This window comes from Ceratosolen solmsi, unplaced genomic scaffold, assembly GCF_000503995.2.
Source record: "Ceratosolen solmsi marchali unplaced genomic scaffold, CerSol_1.0 scaffold56, whole genome shotgun sequence".
Lineage (NCBI taxonomy): Eukaryota > Metazoa > Arthropoda > Insecta > Hymenoptera > Agaonidae > Ceratosolen > Ceratosolen solmsi.
In genome coordinates this window covers 5,882,562-5,907,229 of record NW_011948425.1, presented here as the reverse complement: position 1 = coordinate 5,907,229, position 24,668 = coordinate 5,882,562, and the positions used below count along the sequence as shown (strand labels likewise).

The 24,668-nt window shown below is 30.9% G+C and overlaps 1 protein-coding gene across 4 annotated transcripts in view; it reads right to left on the bottom strand.

Annotated features, from left to right (window-relative positions):
- Nucleotides 1-24,668, bottom strand: part of pnut (septin 7-like protein pnut) — a 108,360-nt gene that overhangs the window by 81,744 nt on the left and 1,948 nt on the right. Inside the window, exons 1-2 of one of the 4 annotated variants that reach the window (XM_011500494.1) lie at nt 6,308-6,391; nt 5,130-5,131 (exon numbers count right to left, since the gene is read on the bottom strand). In XM_011500494.1, coding sequence (XP_011498796.1) covers nt 5,130-5,131; nt 6,308-6,350 — 45 coding nt within the window. In that variant the 5' untranslated portion in view covers nt 6,351-6,391. Of the gene's footprint in view, nt 1-904; nt 1,271-5,129; nt 5,439-6,307; nt 6,392-24,668 lie in introns of those variants that run through there. The other 3 variants (XM_011500495.1, XM_011500493.1, XM_011500492.1) reach the window with 3 other exon arrangements.

Genomic DNA, 24,668 nt, shown 5'->3' with positions numbered 1-24,668 from the left:
GTTTACCAATGTTAATGATTTTTCTTAAAAATAATAATAATAATAAGAATATAATTTCATTAGACCATAATTTCCTACTTAAAGGATTCTATCTTTTTTTGGCATAATCATAACGTTATTATTATTGTTATTATTATTATTGTTATTGCTATTATTATTATTATTGTTATTATTGTTATTGTTATTATTATTATTATTATTATTATTATTATTATTATTATTATTATTATACACGAATTATCGTGTCATATCGCTAGTGAGAAAAACTTTACAAAATCCTCACTAGTTAAAAAGGTCATTAACAAGTACCGGTGAATACTTTGCTCATTTAAAACAAACGCAACATCCTATTGTCTTTTTATGAATTGATGATAAATACAAGGTCTTTAATAGTTATTAATTTGCTCGAGGAAAGCCTATATTATATAATAAAAAAAATTGTAAAATAATTATAAAAATAGCTGAAAAAGCATGCATAAAAAAAAAAACAAATTAAATCATAGTAAATTAAAATTTCGTAAGAATTTTCCAAAGGTATTCGTCGTTCGTTAGTAAATGGGATGGCCATGTTTGTTAAGTTAAGCATTGCCGTAAATCTAGAATGTAATTCGAATTTCAATTACTGCGACTTCCACGGAAAAGAATCTCGAGAATTCACAATCGAACAAAGCACACTCGAACATTGGCGCACGGCATTTATCAATTTATATACGACGTAATTAAACCAAATCGAAAGTCACCAGCCAACACACTCTGTTTCCTGAACCTGAAAAGGAAAAAGCCTGATCCGCTCGTGCATCGTGTTTCGAAGCAGACGACAGCGTAATCGAGCGTCGTTCTAACATTTTATCGCCGTTACGCACCCACTCGCACTATTAGTTAAGGAATCGTGAGGCTTAGGTACCTGATGCTCGACGGCGACGGTGTGATTCACCTGGGCGTTGTACACGGCAAGAACCGCGGGATTGAGGCGACCACGTGACGCCGGGCTCGGTGTCGACATTTTAATTGGCTCGCTCATCCTTTCGCGTGCTCCTTATTGACGCACGGCTAATCGTTTGTATCTTTCTCAGCGCTGCTTGGATAAGATCGGCAACCAAGTCTCGCCGACTATTCAGCACGACTACCTTCACACGCGGTGTACTTTGTGAGCACGTGGCACTTAAGCACGCTTAAGTCCACAGAGAGGGCGATTGGCCAATTGCACTACCGATAGTTTTAAATGGCCGCATCGGCCTATACTTTCAAATCTCGGCTTTTTAACTTTATTTCTTTCGCAGGCAAGCTACCACTGCTGCTCATATTTCACCTCGATCGTGAGTCATGCCGGGAAGATAAATCTATTATAGTAATGTAGACACTTGCACTGGTATTCTGAAATATCTAGCCTTGCCTTAGCCGATTGACAAGTGTCCCGGCCGCGTGACAAAAGTGGGATGTTAGAATGCTTCTCGTCCTTATTCTTCTACATATCGCACAATTAAATCACTTTATAATCACGCCTTGTAAAAAATTCAATCAAGTTTTTTATTTGAGATCGAAGAAAGTTTCATATTCCAATGAAAGCGAATATATAATTAGCCTGTAGAAAAAGCGCGGTTTTTCGACTTATTATTATTATTGGTAGTAGTGGTAGTAGTAGTGGTAGTAGTGGTAATAGTGGTAGTAGTAGTGGTAGTAGTGGAAGTGGTAGTAGTGGTAGTAGCAGTGGTAGTAGTGGAAGTGGTAGTAGTAGTGGTAGTAGTAGTGATAGTAGTAAATGCGTGTAAATAAAAAAGAGACAGCGCTCTTTCTAAATCACAGGTTTAACAATTTATTAGACGCATTCAAACGTTTTTCCCCAGATTCGGCACTATTCTTACAAAAGAGCAAAAGCCTACTTTTAATTATGTCAAACAATTTGAGATATGCAGAGATGGCTCGAACACATTGCTTTCCGCGTAATATTTTTATCAACTCGATGATATACCTAGGAAAGACATATTTTATTCAATAGTTTGCCTTGGACCATTGCTCATTATTATTAACAAAAAAGAATTAATTAATCTCAGCCCTTACTCCCAACCGAGCGCGTTTGCATTTTATTTATTTTATTAAAGTGTGGTTACGAAATAAACGAGATATTCAATTATCGGGCACGTTTAATAATATTATTTTTGTATGCATACGCACATAACTTGAGGCGAATAAGTGAATTATCATTGCGAGATGAAATGGCTTGCTCGTAGTACGCGGAGAAAGAACCATCAGAAACAAAACAAAAAAATTTACTTTACTTTCATTAAAACTCCCAACTCGCTAACAATTTTGAGGAAAAAGAAAGCTTAGAGAATGACTCGCAAGACATGAACTTCAATTTCTCATTTGATTGTTTTGCAAGCTCCAGTTTTATCCATTAATCGACGAGCGAACGAATCGTAAAACCAACTGCAAATCATCATTTGTCAATTTATATACTTTTATCGCTCGGATTTTCGAGCCGACAACGACTGGCTCCACGCTCAGGCTTCCTTCGGCCCTCCAAACACACACCCGCACACCCACTCTACCGACGCGCTCACTAATTTCCGCTAGATCCTCTCCTCGCTTCCACGTCGAAAATATTCAAACCGACTAAATAAATTCGGCCGGCTAAATTCAATAAACGTCAATTGCACAAATGAAAGCCTCCGATATGGCGACGCGGCACAACGACGATCTCGCCAACCATAGCCATCGCACTCTCCGCACTTATTATTATGAAAATTGAGGAATTCGTCACTACGATCGCATTCTTGTGACCTCGCGACTTTTCACACGAGGCGATCGGCGCGAGCGCTACGCGACTACTAATCAAAAGTCCTTCATCTCGGGGCCCGGTGACGTAAACCCCGGCGGAATTTCCTCGACTAGCTGTAAAATCGGCAGCGAGGCTTCGCGCTACGGGGGAGCGTCGGTGTGCCGCGGCTGCGAGATCGTGCGCCGAGCGAGTGGCTCGTTGCGATTAATTTGGGGCCCCGTCAAGTGATTTACGTCGGTCGACTCGAATCGCGCTGGTCGGTTGAGAGAACGGGGTCTCCCCCCCCTTCCTCCCGCCCTTCCCCACCAAGGCTTATTAGCAGCGGCTCGGGGGCCATTTCGCGAGAGGTTGCGCACTTCACCGCTTGGCGCGCGTTCGCCGCAATTGTTATTCGACGTACGTGTTAATTGAATTAGCGAGGTACGCTTCTTAACGAGCTCCGTTGGCCAGAGCAGAATTTGTGCAAGTCGCAACGAATTTGGCGAGATCGAGGTGTAGTTTTCCCAACCGATTGGCTACTCCTTACCGATTTCAGGCCACGGAGTTTGTCAGTTATAACAGCAGTCGCCGATCAATGAAACGACACGGATACGCGTCCCATTTATACCTCTCTTCTCCTCATCATCATCATCATCATCATCATCATCATCATCATCATCATCATCATCATTATTATTATTATTATTATTATTATTATTATTATTATTATTAACACTACTACTGTTGCTGCTGCTGTTGTTGTTATTATTATTATTGTTGTTGTTGTTGTTGTTGTTGTTGTTGTTATACATTCGCGCGCTCGTGTCATGGACTATCTTTAACTAATTGGCTTGATGATTTGCATTTGATGATCGTAAGCGATCGCTTCGCGCTGCTTGTCTCTGTTTAATTAAAGCTTAAGGAACTCTGAAGCGAACGAAAGAACGAACCATATCGTAGAAATATATCAAGGACCATAAAATATTCCGACGGATAGGGGAGCCGAAAAACATACTCCAGTTATTTTCCTACGCTACGACTGTGTTCTGTGCATTAACAAGCGGTAAAAGTTAAATAAATATTATCTCGATGAAAAATCGCGCGCCAAGAATCAGACATTTGTTTCAAGAGAGTAAAGGATGTGCCGCTATGCGATCACACTATTGGAAATTTAAAAAGGCCTAATTTTTTATTACGTACAACCCCGATATTGACAAAACTACCCGTCTAACTGCATTTTATATCGCGTTTTTTCAATACGCCGTGCACTATCGAGTTTCTTAAGAGATGCCCAATGCTGCCGTCAGCCTCAATGGAAAAACCAATAATGATTTTGATAAATACTTACAACAATTGGTAAAATATTAAATCGCACGTAATCCGTAATGTTTGCTCGGCAAATAATGGAAAAAGTATATATTTGCTTAGTTGATTCATGCGTTAAATTGAAGACTATTAGAAACCTATTGGTAGGTAAATTGTTATCTTATGATAAGATACGCCTTGGAAGTAAAAATACGAGTTATGCCACATAATGTATTATTTTCGTAGAAATTAATTTATAAAAAAATCGCGGTTTAATGGGCGTTTAGCCGTATTAGTCGATAAAATCGTAGCTGTTAATAAAGAAAAGAACTTTTTACAAAATCGTGATAAGTGATTCAGAATCGAGCGATGCAGGAGAGTAAGCGCACGCACGCCGTCGATGAAAAAATAACACCAGAATCCCGCACTTGTATATCAACCTCGTCAACGTATTAGATAATTAGTCGGAAATTAAAAAAAAATCCATAAGTAAAAAAACTCTTAAGAACCCTTACTCCGCACCTCATTAGCACATTAACAGGTGGAATCCTGACTCACTCGTCCGTACTTGTCTAGGTGGTTCGCGTTGCCATCTGGGCTACGAGAGACTGACGAAAGCCGCAACGCGAATCAGTCTGACAGAGTAATGAAAGAAAGAAGAGAAAGAAAACTAAGTAAGATAGTAAGGAAAGAAAGTGCTGCGCTGGTCGCGGGCGCACTCGTATTACTTTCTGCGCGTGAAGAACGAAAGATGTGTACACGCGAGCGTGCGAGAAAGAGCGAGAGGGAAGAGGGGGAAAGACTCAAGTGCACCGTGAGTCGCGGGTATGGGGCGGACGCGTCCGCGCACCCAGACATTCGGCGCGTAACTAAGTTCAAATGGCATAATCGAGGTACGCGGTAAATACAAGCGTCTTCGCACGCCTGTACTTACACACTTGTATACGTGCGTACACGCGAAAATGCGCGCGCGCATGTATCCATACACATAAGTGTGTACGTATATGTTTATAAGTATATTTATTTTTTTGTTTTATATGTATATGCGAGTGAACGCAATACTTACCGCTGTAAGCGTAAGGACAGTGGTGTTTGAGCGGGGCATGCGTAACGTTGGGATGCCGGTATGGCGACGATGTGGCCGAGGTTGGCGATGTTCGTAGCGGTGGAAGCGATGATGGCGACGATACCCGTTACGACGACAAGTCGAAAATCCAGCACAGTGTTTCGCGTTCAGGATGCGCAGCATCCGCGGAGATTGAATTGACGCACCGGAAACCAAACAAAGAGAGCGGGATAGTGAGGCGATAAAGCCACGGTGTACGGGAATGGATGAGGAGGAGGTGGGCGAGAGAAACAAGATGACATTAGTATTGCGCGTGTGTGTGTATGAATGTAAATTTTTTTTTTTTTTTTTTTTTAAAGATTCAATCTCTGCACTCCTGAGAGTGAAGATGAGCGTATCGCGTGTGGCTTTAGTGATGTTTTTGCGAATCCGCGTTGCCGTTAATAATTCGGCATGCGGGACCTTGTCATTTCTACGGACACATTTCACTCTGAGGAATCTCGAGAAAAAGATTATGTTGTATTGGCTTTATTTGGGATATATTATACCGATAGATATCATGTATGGCCATTAGAAAAACGCTAACGTCTGAGATGGTGACATGTTTGAGATCTACGATGAGATAAATATTTTAATGGCACACTATAAGTCTATATATATATATATATATATATATATATATATATATATATATAGTCTTGATATTTTTTTTCTCGCGAATAAATTCATGCTCCCGTAAATGTAATGTAAGATAATCGTCGATTCCGTGAACAGCGAATGAAAATTGCATATAGCTTGAATCGCAAAATTTGAATGTTTATAAGACGTTGGTGAGAGTTGCGAAGAAGATGACAAAAATTACAGGCTATTTTTAATTAATTATTTAATTTAATTTTATAATTATAATGTTACTATTATTCGGACTCTTTGATATTGCACTTTATTCACTTATTGATTTCAGTTGATATCTATTTCTTTAAATAATAATATTCAAAATACAAATTGGTAATTAATTGATAATACGCAGACAAATATCTTATAATGTAAGTGCATTAAACCACAATATGCATTTTGATGAAAACTTGAGGGATGTAAATGTAAATGTGGAAATAACAGAGTGTAGAAGCTTGAGGTGCAGACAGATTTATTTATTTTATCAAACAATAATAATGGCTTACGTGACGGAGATTCATGAACGAAGATAAAGGCCGATGCTTCCATTTTTCTTGAAAATTATTAAATCCATTTCACTCAATAATAAATCTGATATCTACCATCAACATTACATCTACACGGCATACAATTGTTTAAAAATCTCGCTATATTTTTTTTTACAAATCTAGTCAAATAATAGTTTGATTCATTAATTTTTTCCGATTTATCAATGAATTTACTAAATAGGAGAAAATATTTCACTTTCCTCTTTCGTACGATAATTAATGAATTGACAAAATTTGGATGAAAAATATTCGTAAAAATATCAGTCGAACGGTATTTACATGAAAAGGGGAATGTAGTGCCGATATTAACAGTGAACCAACAAAGCCATTTCTATGGCTTCAATGTATGAAAGAAATGTTGAAACGGCAGTGTGGGAATTGGATTATCTAAGGGTAACGAACGCCACGTAACGAAAACAAACATAAATAACTATTCACATTGATAAATAAACAAAAATAATTAAGAATAGTCGTAATGATGAAATTATTATTTTAACTCCAAGTATGATTTTATCATGATAAAAGAGACATTTCTTCCCAGGCGATTTCACTGATTTGCCACAAACATTCTAAGAAATTTGTTTTTAAATTTCAGATATTTTAAAAAGCATTTTCAATTATGCAATTTAAATGACGAATCGTTTCAATTTCAATTAATTCCTCCGTTCTTAATATAGCCGTGCAAATATTGCTTTAAAATTCGAGTTAAACAGCTTATTTAGTAATTTAAATAGGCTTGATTTACATTCAACTGGTTAAAGGCGCGTCTCGTGTTATTCGGCAAAAATCCGAACAATAAAGGCATATCAATTTTCTTGTGTCATCCTGAATAACGTGACATCCATTTCATCACAAAATAACGCGCGACAGGGTTGACCAAGGATTTGAGAGTAAAGAGAAAAAGCAAATTTAAACGAAAAAAGAAATAATGAAAAAATGAAAAAACAACAAAAAATAGAAAAATTCCTTTCACTCTCTATTGAACGAACGACTAACTCGCTGAATCAGATTTCAACGAAGCGACGCGCTTTTTATTATTGCGTTATCGCATTTACGTTTTGCCGTATATGTCTCGTCGTATGTGTATTTCGCATTTTCAGTTAAAAAAGAAAAAAGAAAAAAGAAAAAAGAATAAAGAAATGAATGAACGCATATTTATGGCAATTATGATTTTAAGTCTATATTTATTTATTTATTTTATTTTTTTTTTTTTTTTTTTTTTTTTTTTTTTTTTTTTTTCAACAATTTAGCAGGAACAATTAACTCCATGTAGTGATTTCAAATCATAATGGATAGTTGTGTTTTGACTGTTATAACTACATAATATTATGTAACATAAACAATTCGCTCGAATATTCATTTGTTGTACTGTTTAAAACAACTCTATAGATCATACTTATAATATATAAGGCCGGAAAAGATGAATATTTTATAAGCTTTCTAAGAAATTTTAGACGTTATGAATAATAATGTGTCTGCAGCAAAAATGCGATCTAATATTACATGTTTAATAATGGAAATTTTGCGACAGATGCCGCATTTTTATGACATCATAGACTTTATAAATTTAAACACTCTCGGGCAATACATTTGCAAAAGCTTTAATGAAAAGCGAATTTGTACACGTAATGATTCTTTAAGGAATTCAAGTGAAATTTATATCACTAATCCAAGTTTGAAAAGAAATTTATGGGCAAATATACATTTGCAAAATAATGTTATTATAAGTTAAAAGTTATACGATAGAATTATATATTATTATTACACGAATTTTATTTCGTACTTTCATTTATATTGATTCGAATGGTACGTTTATCAAGTCTTTCATTTATTTAATAAAACGAATCTCAGCATTCGAGAAAAAAACAACAAATAAGCCAATAGAACACACTATGTTAAATACAATAAATTTAATAGAAAGGACAATAATTTTATAGTAAATAGAATAAAAACATAATAAAAACAATAATAAAAGGACAATAAATTTTATTCTAACTGCCTCTGGAATCTAGAATCAGAATACTTGCACATTTCATTATAGAAATGGACATTTTCATATACTATGTAAAATCATATTGTTATCTCTGTTTTGCTCAGACAAAAGTGTAACGTTCCAATCCAATCCGCGTTCCGCATATGGATATTTTAAAACGAATCAGTTGAAAAATATTCTATTGTTTTGAATTTACGTTTACCGTATCGTTTGGAGCTATATTTTGGTAGATTTTTAAAACATTTTAAAAATTGTTAAAGAAAAAGAAACAATAAAAATTGTTCACCATGCGATGTTAAATATTATAATTATTTTCAAAGGAGATTTTTCATTTGCTAGAGTGTGTGTTTACAATATAACAACCAATATTGATATTAGTTTATCACAATTATTTGCCACATATTATTAAGTAGTTTTATCATATTATCACATTATCACATCTTAATAAGCCGAATGTTTACTTCTTGATAATAATAACTCAAAAACTTGCCACGCGATACAAAAATTATATTCGTAAAATGTGTTTATTTGTTTTTTGTTTGAATTTATCGATAATAAGTATTTTAAATATTATTTTATATGCCCATCCATATCCATAATCCAAACAGTGAAACAAATATTTTTATAACGTATTTTTTATTTACATAATATTTTTTCATAAACTCAAATTTTTATTCACAATTATTGAAAATGTCTATTTAAATATATGTTTAAATAAAAATATTTTTCATCAAATTTATATTCAAGTATTAATAGTTAATTCTATTGGTGGTAATACTTTCATTAGCTTTCCAATAAACTTTGTTCAATGTTATTCTCGTGTACTTTTATTTACATGTACTTACTAAATGTAAATGTTGAGATTGGTTTTCCTATGAATTTACTAATGCATTATTATTATTATTTTATATTATTATTATTAGTATTAATTATAAGAATTTTATTTTGTAATGAAATGGCCATAATTGTGTAAATTAACAAATCAATAATTATAGAATATTATTAATAATTTTAAACAATTTTTTTTTTTAATGAAATTGATATTGATGCTTATATTTTCGTTATGAAACAAAAAAAAAAAAAAAAACATTTAGATTGATTAGATCGTTTATAAAATTTTAGAATAATTTAAAAACTTCAAATTGAATAATTACAGATGGCATACGTATAACTAAAGTGTTGTAATTTTTTCAGATGTTTTTTAGATGTTTTTTAGATGTTTTTTAGATGTTTTTTTGACAATTATTTTTACGGTGAATAATCGTATAAAATTTAGCATATAAAATATAAGAATATCTTATCTAAAAAATTATAGACTTTGTATTCTACTAAGCAATGCATATATTATTAATTATATATTGGTAATATTGTAACTAAAGTAATAACCTATAATACGTCTCATTTTACATTTGTAGATAATGTAAACGTTAAATAGGAAAGAACTGCTGGTAATATGAATGTTATTTATCTATTAGTATATTACGGTTATTTATTTTAATAATAATAATAATAATAATAATAATAATAATAATAATAATAATAATAATAGTAATAGTCATGATGATGATGATGATGATGATGATGATGATGATATTTATACGAGAGTCTCCATATTGGCATAGAACAAATAGGTATTATTAGTATTGACGAGTATTACGTATTAATTCAAAGTTCTTAAATTAAAAAAATATTATTTCATACGAATAAGTCGAGTAGCTTCGATTTTTATTTAGCTAATAAACAGTCAATGAAGAAGCGAACCGTGTATTTTGACATTTAAAAATTTCAACTAAAATACTATTTATGCTGGATACTTTCTAATATTTAATCATCGTTAGTCATCTCAATCTTTAAACATAAAATTGATCTTGAGAAAAAAGTCGTCAATAACACCAATCCATTAAAGCTATTTTCTAATTTTCTATACAATTGATCCATTGATCGGCGATCTCCATACATTGCAATAGATAATGTATAGAAAATCAACGTTGTTTTCTATCGATAATATTTCACTTGATTTTTAAGCATCAGAGTACTAATTGTAAAAAATACGTACGAATACGAAAGTTCACAAGTATCATACGTTTTAATCTTTTCTCGTGTGCGTTAATTCTCGCTCAATTACAAGTTGAAATACAAGTAGGCTGCAAGTACAGTGGTCCAATTGTGGCTACGCATTTAATTGAAATTCTCCGTATCGAAGCAGCAAAACTACCGAACTAAAACGCCTTTAACTTCAACCCCCATTACATTTATACATACACGCATAAGCGCTCGTTCAAATGTTATATCGTATTATAGGAAAATGAAAATTCCCACGCTTCGTGGCTTAGGCATTACGATGAATTCTACCTCCCTTATTCATAACTCGATAATACGCACTCAATAATATCCTTTGTTATCCGAATCGAGACCGCCGGCAATTGGAATCGATCAGCCCGATAGTCCAACAGTCCCTATGACGACGATGGTAAGATAAATACGTCGGTCGGGTGAATCGTTGTAACTAGCTAAAGTCGCGTAAATATCGGCGCGGGTGCGCGTTCGTTAAAGGGCGCCGACGTCGAGGTTCGCGTGTCGAATTCAGAAGCTGCACTAACTCGACGGCTTTTGCCGCGCTACCGGCTTCTCTGCTCGACGCCTTCTTCTCCTCACTCCTTCCATTGGGCGTGACACATACGCGGCCGGACACATAAACGAGGAGGCCCACCGATCCTAATACCTCGTCACGTACGCTTACGCGCATAAGCATCGGACGCGCTCTTTGCGTTCTTTCACGTGGCGCGAGGGCCGTTTACGCGCGCCCCTCGCCAATCCTTTGCTCCACTTCCGGCTTTGAAGGAGGCGCGAGGTGCTCGACTCGAGTCCGTGTTTTTTCTTTCTTCGTTCTTTTATCTCGCCAGCGCCGAGATCTCCACCCTCTTTGTCGGCTATTGCGATTTTTTTCCTGGCGTGCCTGGCCTGAGTTAGATGATGAATAAGGAGGGGCTGACGACACTTTTATAATACTTATGCTTTACGTATTATATTGATAAGAACTTTTTTAGGCGTGTGCGTCAGGCTCGTATTAGTCCTGAAACGTGTCTTCGGTATTATGAGCGATTCTTTAATTGATAAGCAAACAGAATTCATTGACCTCGATACCGTTGTTGTTGTTGTTGTTGTTGTTGTTCTTAATAGTAGTGCTCCTCCCGTTTCTCGCGTCTTTGACATTCCACTGGGAGTTTGTTAAAAGTACGATTCTCGGTAATGGTGCAATTAGGTTAGTCATTCCAAGGTCCTTGACTTTTTCATGATTCCATTATAATGTTAATATTCGATTCACGAAACGCCTTTTTCACGGATAGAGAATCTTATTCTGAATATTAAAGCAACTGCCATTTTAATTCTTTATATATATATATATATACATACTTTTCATTTCTTTTCTCTTCTTATTAATGACTGTTCTCCTTTCGTAAAATGGTATTATTTCCGTAGCTTTATGGACGAAACGTCATGGTGAAATACTAGCAATTTAATTTTACATCTTATACCGCAATTCTGATTTAATTTTGTACTGTCGGATTAATGTCATACACGCTAACTCAGGATATAATCTAACTGAGTGCACTCGTATCGCTATAACATTTGAAGACACAATATATTCCTGTAGTATTGCTATATTGTTACAGTTATTGTAAGCTTGGTGCATTGCTATGCAGACTGACATTCGGGACAAACTATGTTTATTGAATTGCTTCTAGGTAGGGACAGCAAAGCAATAATAATTATTCTAAATATAAGACTTTTAATATTATGAAGTTGACGAAGTTTATAGTAAGCAATAACAAATTGTTAGCTAGGCAACAACTAATCGTATTCAATGGTTACATTTCATATTCTATATGAAATTACAATCGCTTTAATATTTTTTTCCATAATTTTGTTTTTCAAGTTACAATAATTTTCATGAAATACAGCTCACGTTATAAAATTCAGCTAATATTACAAAATATGCTTTGATCTGTATTTCAATAGTAACAACAAATGATAATAATAATAATGCTAATGATGATAACGACGATAATGGTCGTGACAATAGAATGTCAATGCAATTAATACATTTCCAGATGTTCATATTTATATATCTTTTAGGTAAAGAACAAAAGTAGCAACTCGAAAATGCAAAATTTGTTAACATTAGACAATCACTTTTCACTTTTGCCAGTTGTAATAATAACTCTTCAACATAGAATCATGACAGAGGCATTATAATGCCAGGCATAAGCAAACTATATATATACCTTCACATACAACAAGTACGTATCCTTCATTCGTATCTAATTTGAAATTATTTTTAAATTTTCACATTTTTTGTCACAAAAAGTAATGAAAAATTACCAGGTTGATGAAAGAAAAATTACCCTCAAATAACATAATCTGGCCATTTTAGACGATTCTTCGAATAAATTAGTAAAATCACTATTATCAATTCATATCAATTATCAATACATAATTTTTTTTACAAGCATTATAATATCGTTCGCTAATATTCTAATTTAGATAATTAATAAGGGAAGTACTGTTTTATATTTCTCATCTTTTATCAATAATTTGAATGTGTTATCCAAGAAACATGTCATATGTAAAAAAAAAAGTAATAAAAAAATCTAAATGTACTCATAATAAATATTAATTTTTTTAAACAAAAAAATTAAGATATTTAGCTTTTTCTGCAATGAATATGCAATTTGAAAGTTTAATAGTTATATACTGCCAATAACTTTATACTATATCCAACAAAATAGGCGAATACTTATTATAAAATACGGTCGTTAACACTCAAGGAGTAATTGATTAATTTTTATTATAATCAAGATGTTTAGGTCTAAACTGTTGACGGGACGAAAATTTGTGACGGTATGTTTTAATTGTGCGCAAAGCCGTTAAACGATAATAGCTAAAGGATTTATGAGAAAGTGCGTTATTAAGTGGTGGTATATGTTACTGGCAGTATCAATGATATTTTTTTTTTTAACAAATTAAATGATTTATCCGCTATTTATCCTATTCGCGATTCTAACAAGCTTGTTTTTCAAAACATAACGAACTGTGTTAAATAAGTTTTTAACACCCCAATGTTTAAAAATATTAGCCTTCAAATTAATTAATACATAATGACCTATTCATCATTATGCGAATATTTTAATTACGAATGCGATATTCTAGTATTTTCGGAACTATTCAACATTTAATTGATCTGTATGTTATGAGATAAAATGTCAGAACTTCATAAGCAGTTCGTTATATGTCACAAAGTTTAGCCTTCAGATATTTTATCAAAGCTTTACTATTTATATAATGTTTTAGATATATTATCTACTGCCAGATTATTTACTACAAGTGTAAAAGATAATTCGATGAAATATCAATAAAAGTGCGCTTTCTATACAATTATTTTCTTACATTTTCTAAAGCAAAATAAAAACAAAAAAACAAAACAAAACAAATATAAATAATTAATAAACAAGAAAAATCAAAACCTGCCTTAAATCTAATAAATTAAAATTTTAATAAATAAAATATTTACATGAATAATAAAATAACAACTAGTTATATAATAACAAGTTGATATAAGTTAATTTAATAATAATTCTATTATTGTTGTAGATACTATAATTGGTATATTAGTTCAATCACGAAAAATATATAAAAGTTAAAACATAAAAGGTATTAAAAAAATAAGGTCGTGTTATAGGAGTCAATTTCAAATAAATGAAATAAATTTTTTATTCTATTATGTGACAGAAAAGAAGTTGTCCTTTATCACGTTCTATTGAAATTGAACGGTTTGATATTATCAATCAACTTTATTAATTAATTCCTTATTTTGTCCATTTCATTCGTGGGGAAATAATTTCTTTAATTTGAATTTAAATAAATCATTTAAATTAATTTTATAATTCATCATAATACATGTATAATTTTCCAGATACTTTATAAAACTGCTCTTAATTTGTTATTAATGTAACAAATATTATTACAATTATTTAGAATTTTTATTTGAACCTTTATGTAATTTATAAGCAGTTTAATACGACATTGAATAGAGCATCTACATAACGTAATTAGTCGGTAAATCATAACCCAACCGAAGTAGCAATTTATCTTTAAATAAACATAAATTAATGAAAATAAATCTTTATATGCATTTAAAAATAAAATAAATTTATAGATTATTACAATTTTCTGAACTTATATTTATTTTTAGTTTTCAGACCACAAGCTCCGTGATTTTCTCTTACAACAAATGGTAGATTTTATTTCATTTTACTCCGCATGGGGAAAGTAATTTAATGTTAAATTAGAAAACAGAAAATCTAGAAACAACATTTAAATAATATAAATAAAATTCATATAAACAAAATTGTATTTTTCGTTATTTTAATTGGATTGTACGCACTGTATTTTCTATGTACTATATTCGCCAAAAAATTAAAATCACATTTTGTTACTGCTATTTTCGGTATAGAATTTATTCTTTATTTAGCTAATATTTCGAATAATATCTACGAATAAAAAACCTATTATTATCAATTGTATAATTGTTCACTCTTCTCTCTTTCATTTTATGTGCACAATACTTTGTACCTTCATTTCAAACGGTGGTAGTCCTTTTCAAATGTTTGACCCCGTATTTACAATCCTGTTTAATCACATTAATCACACAAAAATGCATTTCGAAATCTTAGCACAATTGAATTTCTTTTATGATCCCATACACTCACTCCAGTTCATTCGCATCTGTGTAGTTATCATCGCTGGAATTTGACGGTATCGCCTAATTACACATTTACAATTGAAGCTCTGTTACCCGATATTAATATCTCAATCACCATGCCCTATCATTTCAACTGCAGATACGTGCTATAATTTTCATTCGTTTTGATCAATTAATTATCAGTGTACATTTACGTTTTTTATTTTATGTCAATAGTATATTTATTATAGATTGATCACAAATTAATAATTAATATTTTAGAATATAAAGCCCTTTGGATTATAATCGAGTTTTATATTTACTTAAAATACATTAGGCTTTAGATTTGAAAGAGTCATTCTAAATAATTTAATATATATTTATTAAATTGCTCGAAGAGCTTTATAGCTTTATATATATATATATATATATATATATATATATATATATATATATCGTAAAGAAAAAATTAAAAGATTTTATTTTATAATATATAAAATGTACTTTCATTGTTCTAAACGTACACTTAATAGAAATGGCTCTATTTGTATTGTTAAAATTTCAGTTACCGATTATGAAGTTGTTCTGCTTGCTTTAAAAACTATTTTGTCAAGTAAAAGACCAGCGAGGGTCATTAAATAAATATAAATTTATATAATTAATTGTTTACATTACGATAGTATTGACTAACAGCTGAAAGCTGAAAATTGTATTTTCATTATTAAGTGTGTGTATGATTTAAATAGAAAAGTTTAATAATTGGAACAAGCATTAACGAATTTTTACAACATTGCGTATGTTTGATGATATTTTTCACAGCCTTAGATACATTATTGTACATCTGCAAGAAAACTATACATACTTAAAGGAGATGTTACGGATTTAGAAAGAATTTATCGTAAAGATTATCATGGATAAAGCGCTGAAATAGTCAATAAAATGAAAAAATTAGAATAAAAATAGAATGAAAATAATTAAACACTGTTTACGAAAATACGTACTCCAAAAATCATAATAACTATTATTTGAAATACATACGAAACAGGATAGAATTGGAAATTATATTTCTTAGGCGATTCCATTTAACATGGAACTTTAAGTTTGCTAAGCCGTAAGTGTCCATCTCATTTAAATTTTAAAGCTCGTTTTAACAAAAGACAGTTTTTGTTATTAATTACTAGTTTAAGTGTCGAAAGAATTGCTAAGTTGATTAAAACCCATCAAAAGCAATATTCATAAACGAAAAATTAGAAGATCAGAAAGTAAAATAGAATAAGCCAAATGCCACTGAGAGAATAATTGAATATTGTAGAGGGTTAGAAAAAGCCTTTTTTTCTATTACACATAAAATGTGTTTTTTCTACTTTTTGTTTCTTCTATTTTCTACAAAGTCCTCCAATTCTACAAATTTTTTTCCAATGAAAAAACTTAATAAAAACGATACCCGTTACTATCATACATTCATTACAATACATCAAAGCACAAAACTATTCCTTAAACTTATAGAATTCGATTCAAATCTATGCAAAGTTAAGTGAATTCGCCATGGTGGTTATTCCTTACCATCTGAATTACATAATGATTTGGTCATTTTCTATCCTAGTATAAATTTTACACCAAAAGGGACATTCTTTCATAGGTGATCGCTTTAACCCAGTTTCTAATGAATCTCGCTCGCGACAATCGCAAACTTTCGCATTTTCATTGCGTAATTCTCATAGAGACTCCCCGGATGTGGCGCCACAATGTCGACATTGAATTTGCCCGTGACATAATTGTGCTTTGGTCCCCAGGCGAGAAACTTGCGACCGCAAGCTCCCTTTGGTATTGTTTTCGTGACTGGTACGTTAAACCCTTGACTCGCGTGATGTCCACCACTGAATTTACGAGTCTGAAATACATTGTCCTCGTCGCGGGCTTTTGCCGCTGAATTGTTTTGAATTACGACCTCTTAACGTACACGCCACTATTGTCGCGAATTCGTTTTAGCCTGCATCGCTGAATTTTAGAAAAATTAATGGGTTTCCCGTGAAACGCGTGCTTGAGAAATAAGCCGTACTGCTGCAAGATTCGAAAACTCGGTGTCAAGCCTTCAGTTGTCACTGTGTGATTAATTCGATTTATCGCGAAATGTATTCTCGCGAGCAAATACTTTTTTTTTCAGATGAATTTTCTAGTTAATTGGAAGAATTCATGAGTCCTGAGGCCACTGCATGCGCTTTAGCTATGTTTTCATGAAAAATTTTTGTTTTGAAAATAAAATAAAAGAAACATAACGAACGTATCGTATTTAAAAATGAATCCATCAAAGTGAATTTCATACTTAGGTCAAAAGTTTTTCATACGAATGCTGATTGAAATGTAATAGTAACTACAAATAAATGGAAACTTAATCTATGAATATCGTTTTTACTCTTTTACATTAGATTTTAACGGAAATCTACGTTTACGGAGAATTTACATAGTGTATTAATGGCAAAATATCTAATGATGTAGAGTGGACAATAACTATAAGATAATTGAAAATACTTAAAATTAATATCAAAAGTATGAAATCGACACTATTTCATTCATTTGTTGTTGTTGTTGTTTTTGTTGTTGTTGTTGTTGTTGTTATTATTATTATTATTGTTATTATTGTTGTTATTATTGTTGTTGTTGTTATTATTATTATCTTCATCATCGTCAGCCGTCATAATTATTATTATACAAGATTTGTCAAAGAAAATATGATTATGTATGATTGATTTTTCGATAATTCCTATAATAATCATTTAATCTTACTAAAAAATGTATGTAATAGATGATTGATAGCCTGTAAGTTTCAACGATCTGAGATCGTACATTATCTCCAACTCGTAATTACAAACTTCTAAAAATCAATTGTCTTACTTATAATTTAGACTACGCTTTTGCAGATAAATAATCTAGTTCTTTTTCCAGTTTATCTAGCGTATTCAGGCATCGCGTGCATTCCAGCTCAAAAATATCGTTACGGTGGTAAATTCAAAAATTCTTTTATTCATCATCGGTGCGACGAACGCCAGCTCTAAATTAAAATAAAAACACCAGCGCCAACATCATTGATGCAATGTCTCCCATGAAAGATTCATTATCACGAAAAAAATAATTTCTACTTTTCAAACAAATGCAAGCACTGTGATTACGCAAAAGAGGCCAGTCGTTTCTCAAGCCTCGACACAACGTAAATATAAAACAACTGGATATAAGAGCACAAGATAGCAAAGTGACTCCACGGATGTTTGTAGGTTAAAAATCTAGTGTTACAATGAGCGCGACACAAAAAGCTCCGAGTGTGAGAATCTTGAGAACAGAGAGATCTTGCGTTAATTAAGTGCTTGGCTGGGTCGACGTATCGCGTTTCCACCTTTTGTGACTTCGAAGCCTACCACCGGCGCAAGAGATGCGTGGTGCGTTACACGCCTGTGCCTGATAGGTAATACATACGGGATGGTAAATTCTTCGGTCCGCTGACATTAATGACGCATTCACGTCCTCGTAAAATTGCACCCTGGTCTCCCTCGCGCCATTATACCCACGACCTGCCTTTAACTTTTATTCGGATTTTATACTCTTTCTCTCTCTCCCTCTCCCTCTCTCTCTCTCTCTCTCTCTCTCTCTCTATATATATATATATATATATATATATATATATATATATATATATATTTATTTATTTATTTATTTTGCGGGTTACGCTCTTGCTCACGGAAGTGAGTTTGATTGTCGGTGATGAAATTTCATGTGGTGTCTTAATCCAAGATATGGAAAATCGATCAAACATTATTTTAATCGAGTGAATTAACAAGGTATCAGGGCTCATTGTTAAAGCAAAGATTTTATTATCATATCGTCTCTAAAGCTTAATATTTGTTACTATTTAATTAGCTTTATGTGGAGCGTGATACACGAGGAAAAACAAATTTTACTGAAAGCATAATGGAAATTTTGTATTATTTCATCTTTGTTAATTTTATCGGAATTACTTTTCCAGCTTTTACTTTATTAGTTTTTTGTTTCTCTTTTTTTTAATTTTTATTTTCTATTTTATTATATAAAGGAGGGACGCCGGTGGGGGGGGGGGGGGCGGGGGGGGGGGGGGGGGGGAGACTCGAGTCTTCCAAGTGTATATAAAAGTCTTTTTCTTAATCTACCATATCACGTTGTACTTGTATTGTCGCTCTTAAACACGAACACACTGTTAAGTGCACCTCTATATAGGAAAAAAGCATTTTTATAATTTCAATTAATTCACTAAATCTGCCGGTTCAATCTGCATTTGCCTGACTATTAAATGGAAAAACAATCGCGAGCATGTAATGCAACTTTATTAAAGAGCTTTGCGTTAATGAAGAGAATTTTACAAAATTTAAGGTACAGTTTTCTAAAAAAATTTCAAAAAGCTTTTACGCTACATATTGCACGACTCTGTTTGCGCAGGAGATAAGGCTCTTAAACTATTTAAGTGATTCCGGTCTCCGACGAGTGAAACGCTACAGAATTATAACGGCGTACTTCCTTATGCTATACTTAACAGGACATAAACGAACGATTTTGACATTTCAATGGGGAACCACGGCATTTGAATAAAAAATAAAAAAAAAATAAATAACTATAATAGCGATGTTGAGAGCTGACGCTAATATTATTCTATTGTACATTGAATACGAAGAGCTCACTATTCAATAGATAGCAATACATAACAATACTTTTTGGATAATTAAAATAATTTAAAACAATTAATCTGCGACTGCAAAGATTCAAATTAACTTTCCATTAATTCAAATGCAATCCAGAATAAATAGATTTATAATGTTCTTTATTAAAAAAATAGACAAATATTATTTTAAAAAGTATAGAAGTTCAAAATTTAAGTTTTTTTTCTTTTTAAAAAAATTTATTCTTTTCATTGATTTTTATATTTTGTACGCATTTTTTTCTATATGAATTTATATATAATTATGAATATCACGAGCAAATTAATCTTCATCATCATAAATCAAAATTTTCTTAGTATTAAAAATGTTGAATTAATAAAGATTTACTAAAGCAAAATATAAAAAAAGTTTTACAATACAATATTACACTTGCAAAGAATTTAATTTATGACACTAATGATGTATAGTTCAAACTTTTTTCTGAATGTGTTAATTATTTTTTGCGTATTGAGCAGTCATAATATTATTTCATTCGTCTATGCATGAATGAAAAAAGTGGCTTTAGAATTTGTAATACACTGGTTTTATGTAATGTTTTATTACTTCTTACGTTAATACTTAAGAATGAAAAGGTAATTCATTAATATACTTTTATATAAAAATTCTAGATAAATCATTTGCAATATGATTTTTAAATAAGAACAAACATAGGCTTTCCAAGTTGTTTTATTGTTTTGTGGCATTCGTTAATACAAATAAACATTTTAATAAATAGAAAGTATTTACCATATTATTTATATTTTCATAAGCTAAATAAGTATCACTAATGCTGAATTTATACAAAGTCTATAGTAACAATGAAATACTATACAAACAACTTTCTTACAAATTATTATAATTTATAAAAGCAACAACACTAATGATGAAATATTATAAAGACAATGAATAAAATTGTAAGGATTCTGACTAGTCGGTACTAAATTTGAGTCCTGATTGTCGCCATTTAACAGCACATCAGAACAATTGCTTTCATCAATGTAATAATGCTTCTAATTATTTCATTTTTAGCCAGCCTTATATATACATGACTTTATATACATTCATTCTCTTCATTTTTAAGCGTGTCAATTTTAAGTATTGTTTTTTATTTCTATTAAAAATTTAATGCCATATCCGATTATAAAGATATTAATTTTCAGTTATAAATTCAATTTATTTCAACTCTTTACTCCAGAATGATATAATTCAATATTCGTTAATTAGCAATCACGATTAAAAAAAAAATTAATTTTTAATATAAAGGGAATGTTCTTATAATTAATGATAATGTTGTAGAATAATTATCGTTTTACATAAGCTGCATTAAAACAATTATTACGAATTTTTCATCGATTGTATATGTCAGGAACGGATAACAAATGGCAATGTTCAAAATTAAATTAACAAATAGTGGTAAAAATTTGCAATCAACACACCAAGTATAAAGAGTATATCGGTAATTTATATCGTAAAAGTCTAAACATTAAAAATATATGACAATTATAAAAATTATATATTTGAAATGCACGCAAAGCAATTAAAGCATTAATTAATTAATATTATGCAATTGAAGGAAATGAAACTTTTAAAATATCACTTTCATAAAGATTCGTGCGTAATATTCTTAATTAAAAGTAATTAATAATTTTCTTTTATTAAAAACTTTATTAAAATGAACGATATTCAAAATATTTACTTTAATATATAATGGTACATAGATTAATTACTTTATGTAAAATTATGCCATAAGACTTACTACCCTGGCCAAATGCATTATAATATAATTACTTTTTCATTAATTACTTAAACTACCCTATCATAAATTACTTTATCGTACTTACTTATAATAACTTCGTTTATTTTAATCCTTACTTTATTTACATAATAAAATATTGCCCGTTCGCATTGAACTCTTAATCCTTTGTTAAATATGGTTGAACATACCATTAAAATAATCTAGTTTTAATCTAGATACTATCTGACAATTAATTAGAAGAGAATGCGAAGAGAAGGTACGCGAAAGGCTTACTAAAAATTGCGATTTTATTTAACTTGTTGCATATTTAGTTCGTAAAAGCTTATAGAAATTAAAAATAGTATTATCATACTATTTGCTAAAATATGAAAAATATGTTAAGAATACATAAAAAGTTTATAATGTATTGTTCATCCTTACAAAATATAACTATATCTTAGCAAGTTTTTTGTTAATACCGTTTTTATTTATATTTCCAAAATAAGTAATTGCGCAATGATTCTGTACATAACAGAATTCTATTTTACCGATATTACGAATCTTTTAATAATATTTTTAATATAATATATTTCAATTAAAATTCTTTTTCTTTTTGTATTATGTATAATCATATATCTTATGAAAGGCAGATGGATTTACTTATAAGTATAATAACGCTATTTTTAAATTATCTTAAAATTCTACAATTTTATTGATCAGCATTCTAACTCTTTTTCGTAACTTCTACATTACCTACGTCAAAGCTTTACAATAAAGTATTTTCAAAAAAATCTTAACAAAGATATCATCATCTTTAAAAAATAGATGCTTTTTTATGACAATTTAATTTACTAAAAAATTAATAATTGTAAATTTAATATTTTTGTTAAGTTTAATTGAATTTAAAAATATTGTGTTTAATAAAATTAGAAATCTGGGTTTTGAGGTTGGAGCATCTAACCTTTACGAATATCAACAATGCAAATAATTTAATAAAATTATTTACCAAGGAATTAACAATAATTTGAACATGCAAAAATTAATACATGCGTGGATGTGTACATATTTATGGTTTAGAAGAATTATTGTAAAATGAACAGTAGAGAAAGATTTCAAAATAATTATGAAAACTATATGTTTTATTTATTTTTTTCTTTTTAACTAACTGCAAAACCAAACTACACATTTTTTTTTAAATTACATGTAATTCTATTTAAATACTTTCTTACATTTTACTAATTTCATTAATGTATTTTGTATTGTATAAAAAATAGGAAATTTATAGAATTATAGCTTAAAGAATACTGTTTAAATAAATTATTTTTGTTTAAAAAATGCAAAATCGTACAATATAATTATTTTTTACTTTCTTTAATGGCAAGAATTTTCACGAGGGGATTGGTGCTCAGTGCATAAAATTAAAATGAAATTAGTTTTATAAATACAATGTGCATAATACATTTTACAAAATCATAATGAATTGCATCATTTCATAGTAATAGAACAAGTAATCAAAGGATAATGAAAAACTATTTAAATTAGTTTGTATTCGATATTTCTTAGACAACGTAGATTAAAATAGTTATTAATAATTATTATTTGTTCTTTTACGTAAAAAAAAAAAAAAAAAAAAAAAAGAGTGAGAAAATTGTTTAGAAAATTATTGAATTAATAATCATCGCACTACGTAACTAAAGCATTGCTAAAACGTATTTGAGCTACTACAATGAACACAATTCCCATAAGGTTTACCAGAATGATCAGAATTGACAATTTGGCATTGATTTGAAGCCTCTTCATTCCTGTACATTACTGACAAATTTTTTTTTATACACTTCTTTGTGTAATTGTTTATAGAAAGATTCAAATATTTGAATACTATACCCAAAGCACATCTACAAGTTATTCGTGAAAGTCATGTGACGATATTAAAAGGAAAACATTTTAATATCTATACCTGTGCGAATATAGGTGTACGGACAATAATCTGGTGTAAATTCTAACTAAGATACCATTAAATCCAATTTGCTTATTACATTTTTGTGATCAGCTGCAGTATACTGCTATTTTCTCACGAAGATGTTAGTTTGATATATAGGTTAGGTATATATATATATATATATAACATAAACATAAGAATTTACTAATGTACTTGATTTTAAAAAATGGTCTTCATTTACACTTAGCAATTAAAGATGATGTTTTATTTATTTTTTATTTGAGAGAATAAACACTTTTGGCTTTTGTCTGAAGTTCTCTCTCTCTCTCTCTCTCTCTCTCTCTTAAAAAAACTATTCTTAATGTAAATGATCCTCAGTCCAGATATTTCTTCTTACATGTCCACTAAAACCGTTGTATACATGCAACTTCGAATACGAACGGATAGAGAAAGTCAAAAAGAAATGCCGTGTTTTTATTGCGTTCACGCAAAAACAGTCTACACGTTCTTTACAAAAATGAAGTTAATGAAAAAGCATCTCTGCCCGGTGCTTTACAAGCGCAAGTACTTACTTGCTCTGAGAAATTTTTAAAAAATTATTATGATGGGTAAATTTATGAGTTTTTAAGAGGGGATGTATTTGGTAGGATTATGGTTGCATAAGGCTGTCTCTTTTTTCCCATAAATTACAGGTCATTTTACATTAAAAAGCACGAAAGGCCAAATTAAGAAACATTGTCTAAGAGAAGACTATTGTTCTAATGGTACAGAGTACAATAACACTGCCAACTAAATGTTTGAATTTATTTGTAATTTCTCCCTCTCTCTCTCTCTCTCTCTCCTTTTCTCACGAAAATTTACGAAACTCATACGATACTTGGAATAATAATACTATGGAGTAAAAGGCAGCGCTATGAGTGGGAAAACGAAGAAACTACTGTTGTTTCACGCAACATTTGTTCTCTTTAAGGCGCTAGTGTTTTCGGATGTGCAAAGGCGCGTCAAACAAATTAATAAATAAACTAAATTATCGATATTTTCTAAATTTATTAATAGAAAAAATTTGTTATTATAATATCATTATAATTTTAAGTCACTGAAACGTTTAAAAGTAATTATTTGCATAATTGTAAATCGACATTCATAAGATAATGGGAGGATTTACATTTTGATTAGAATGTGTCCGTATGAG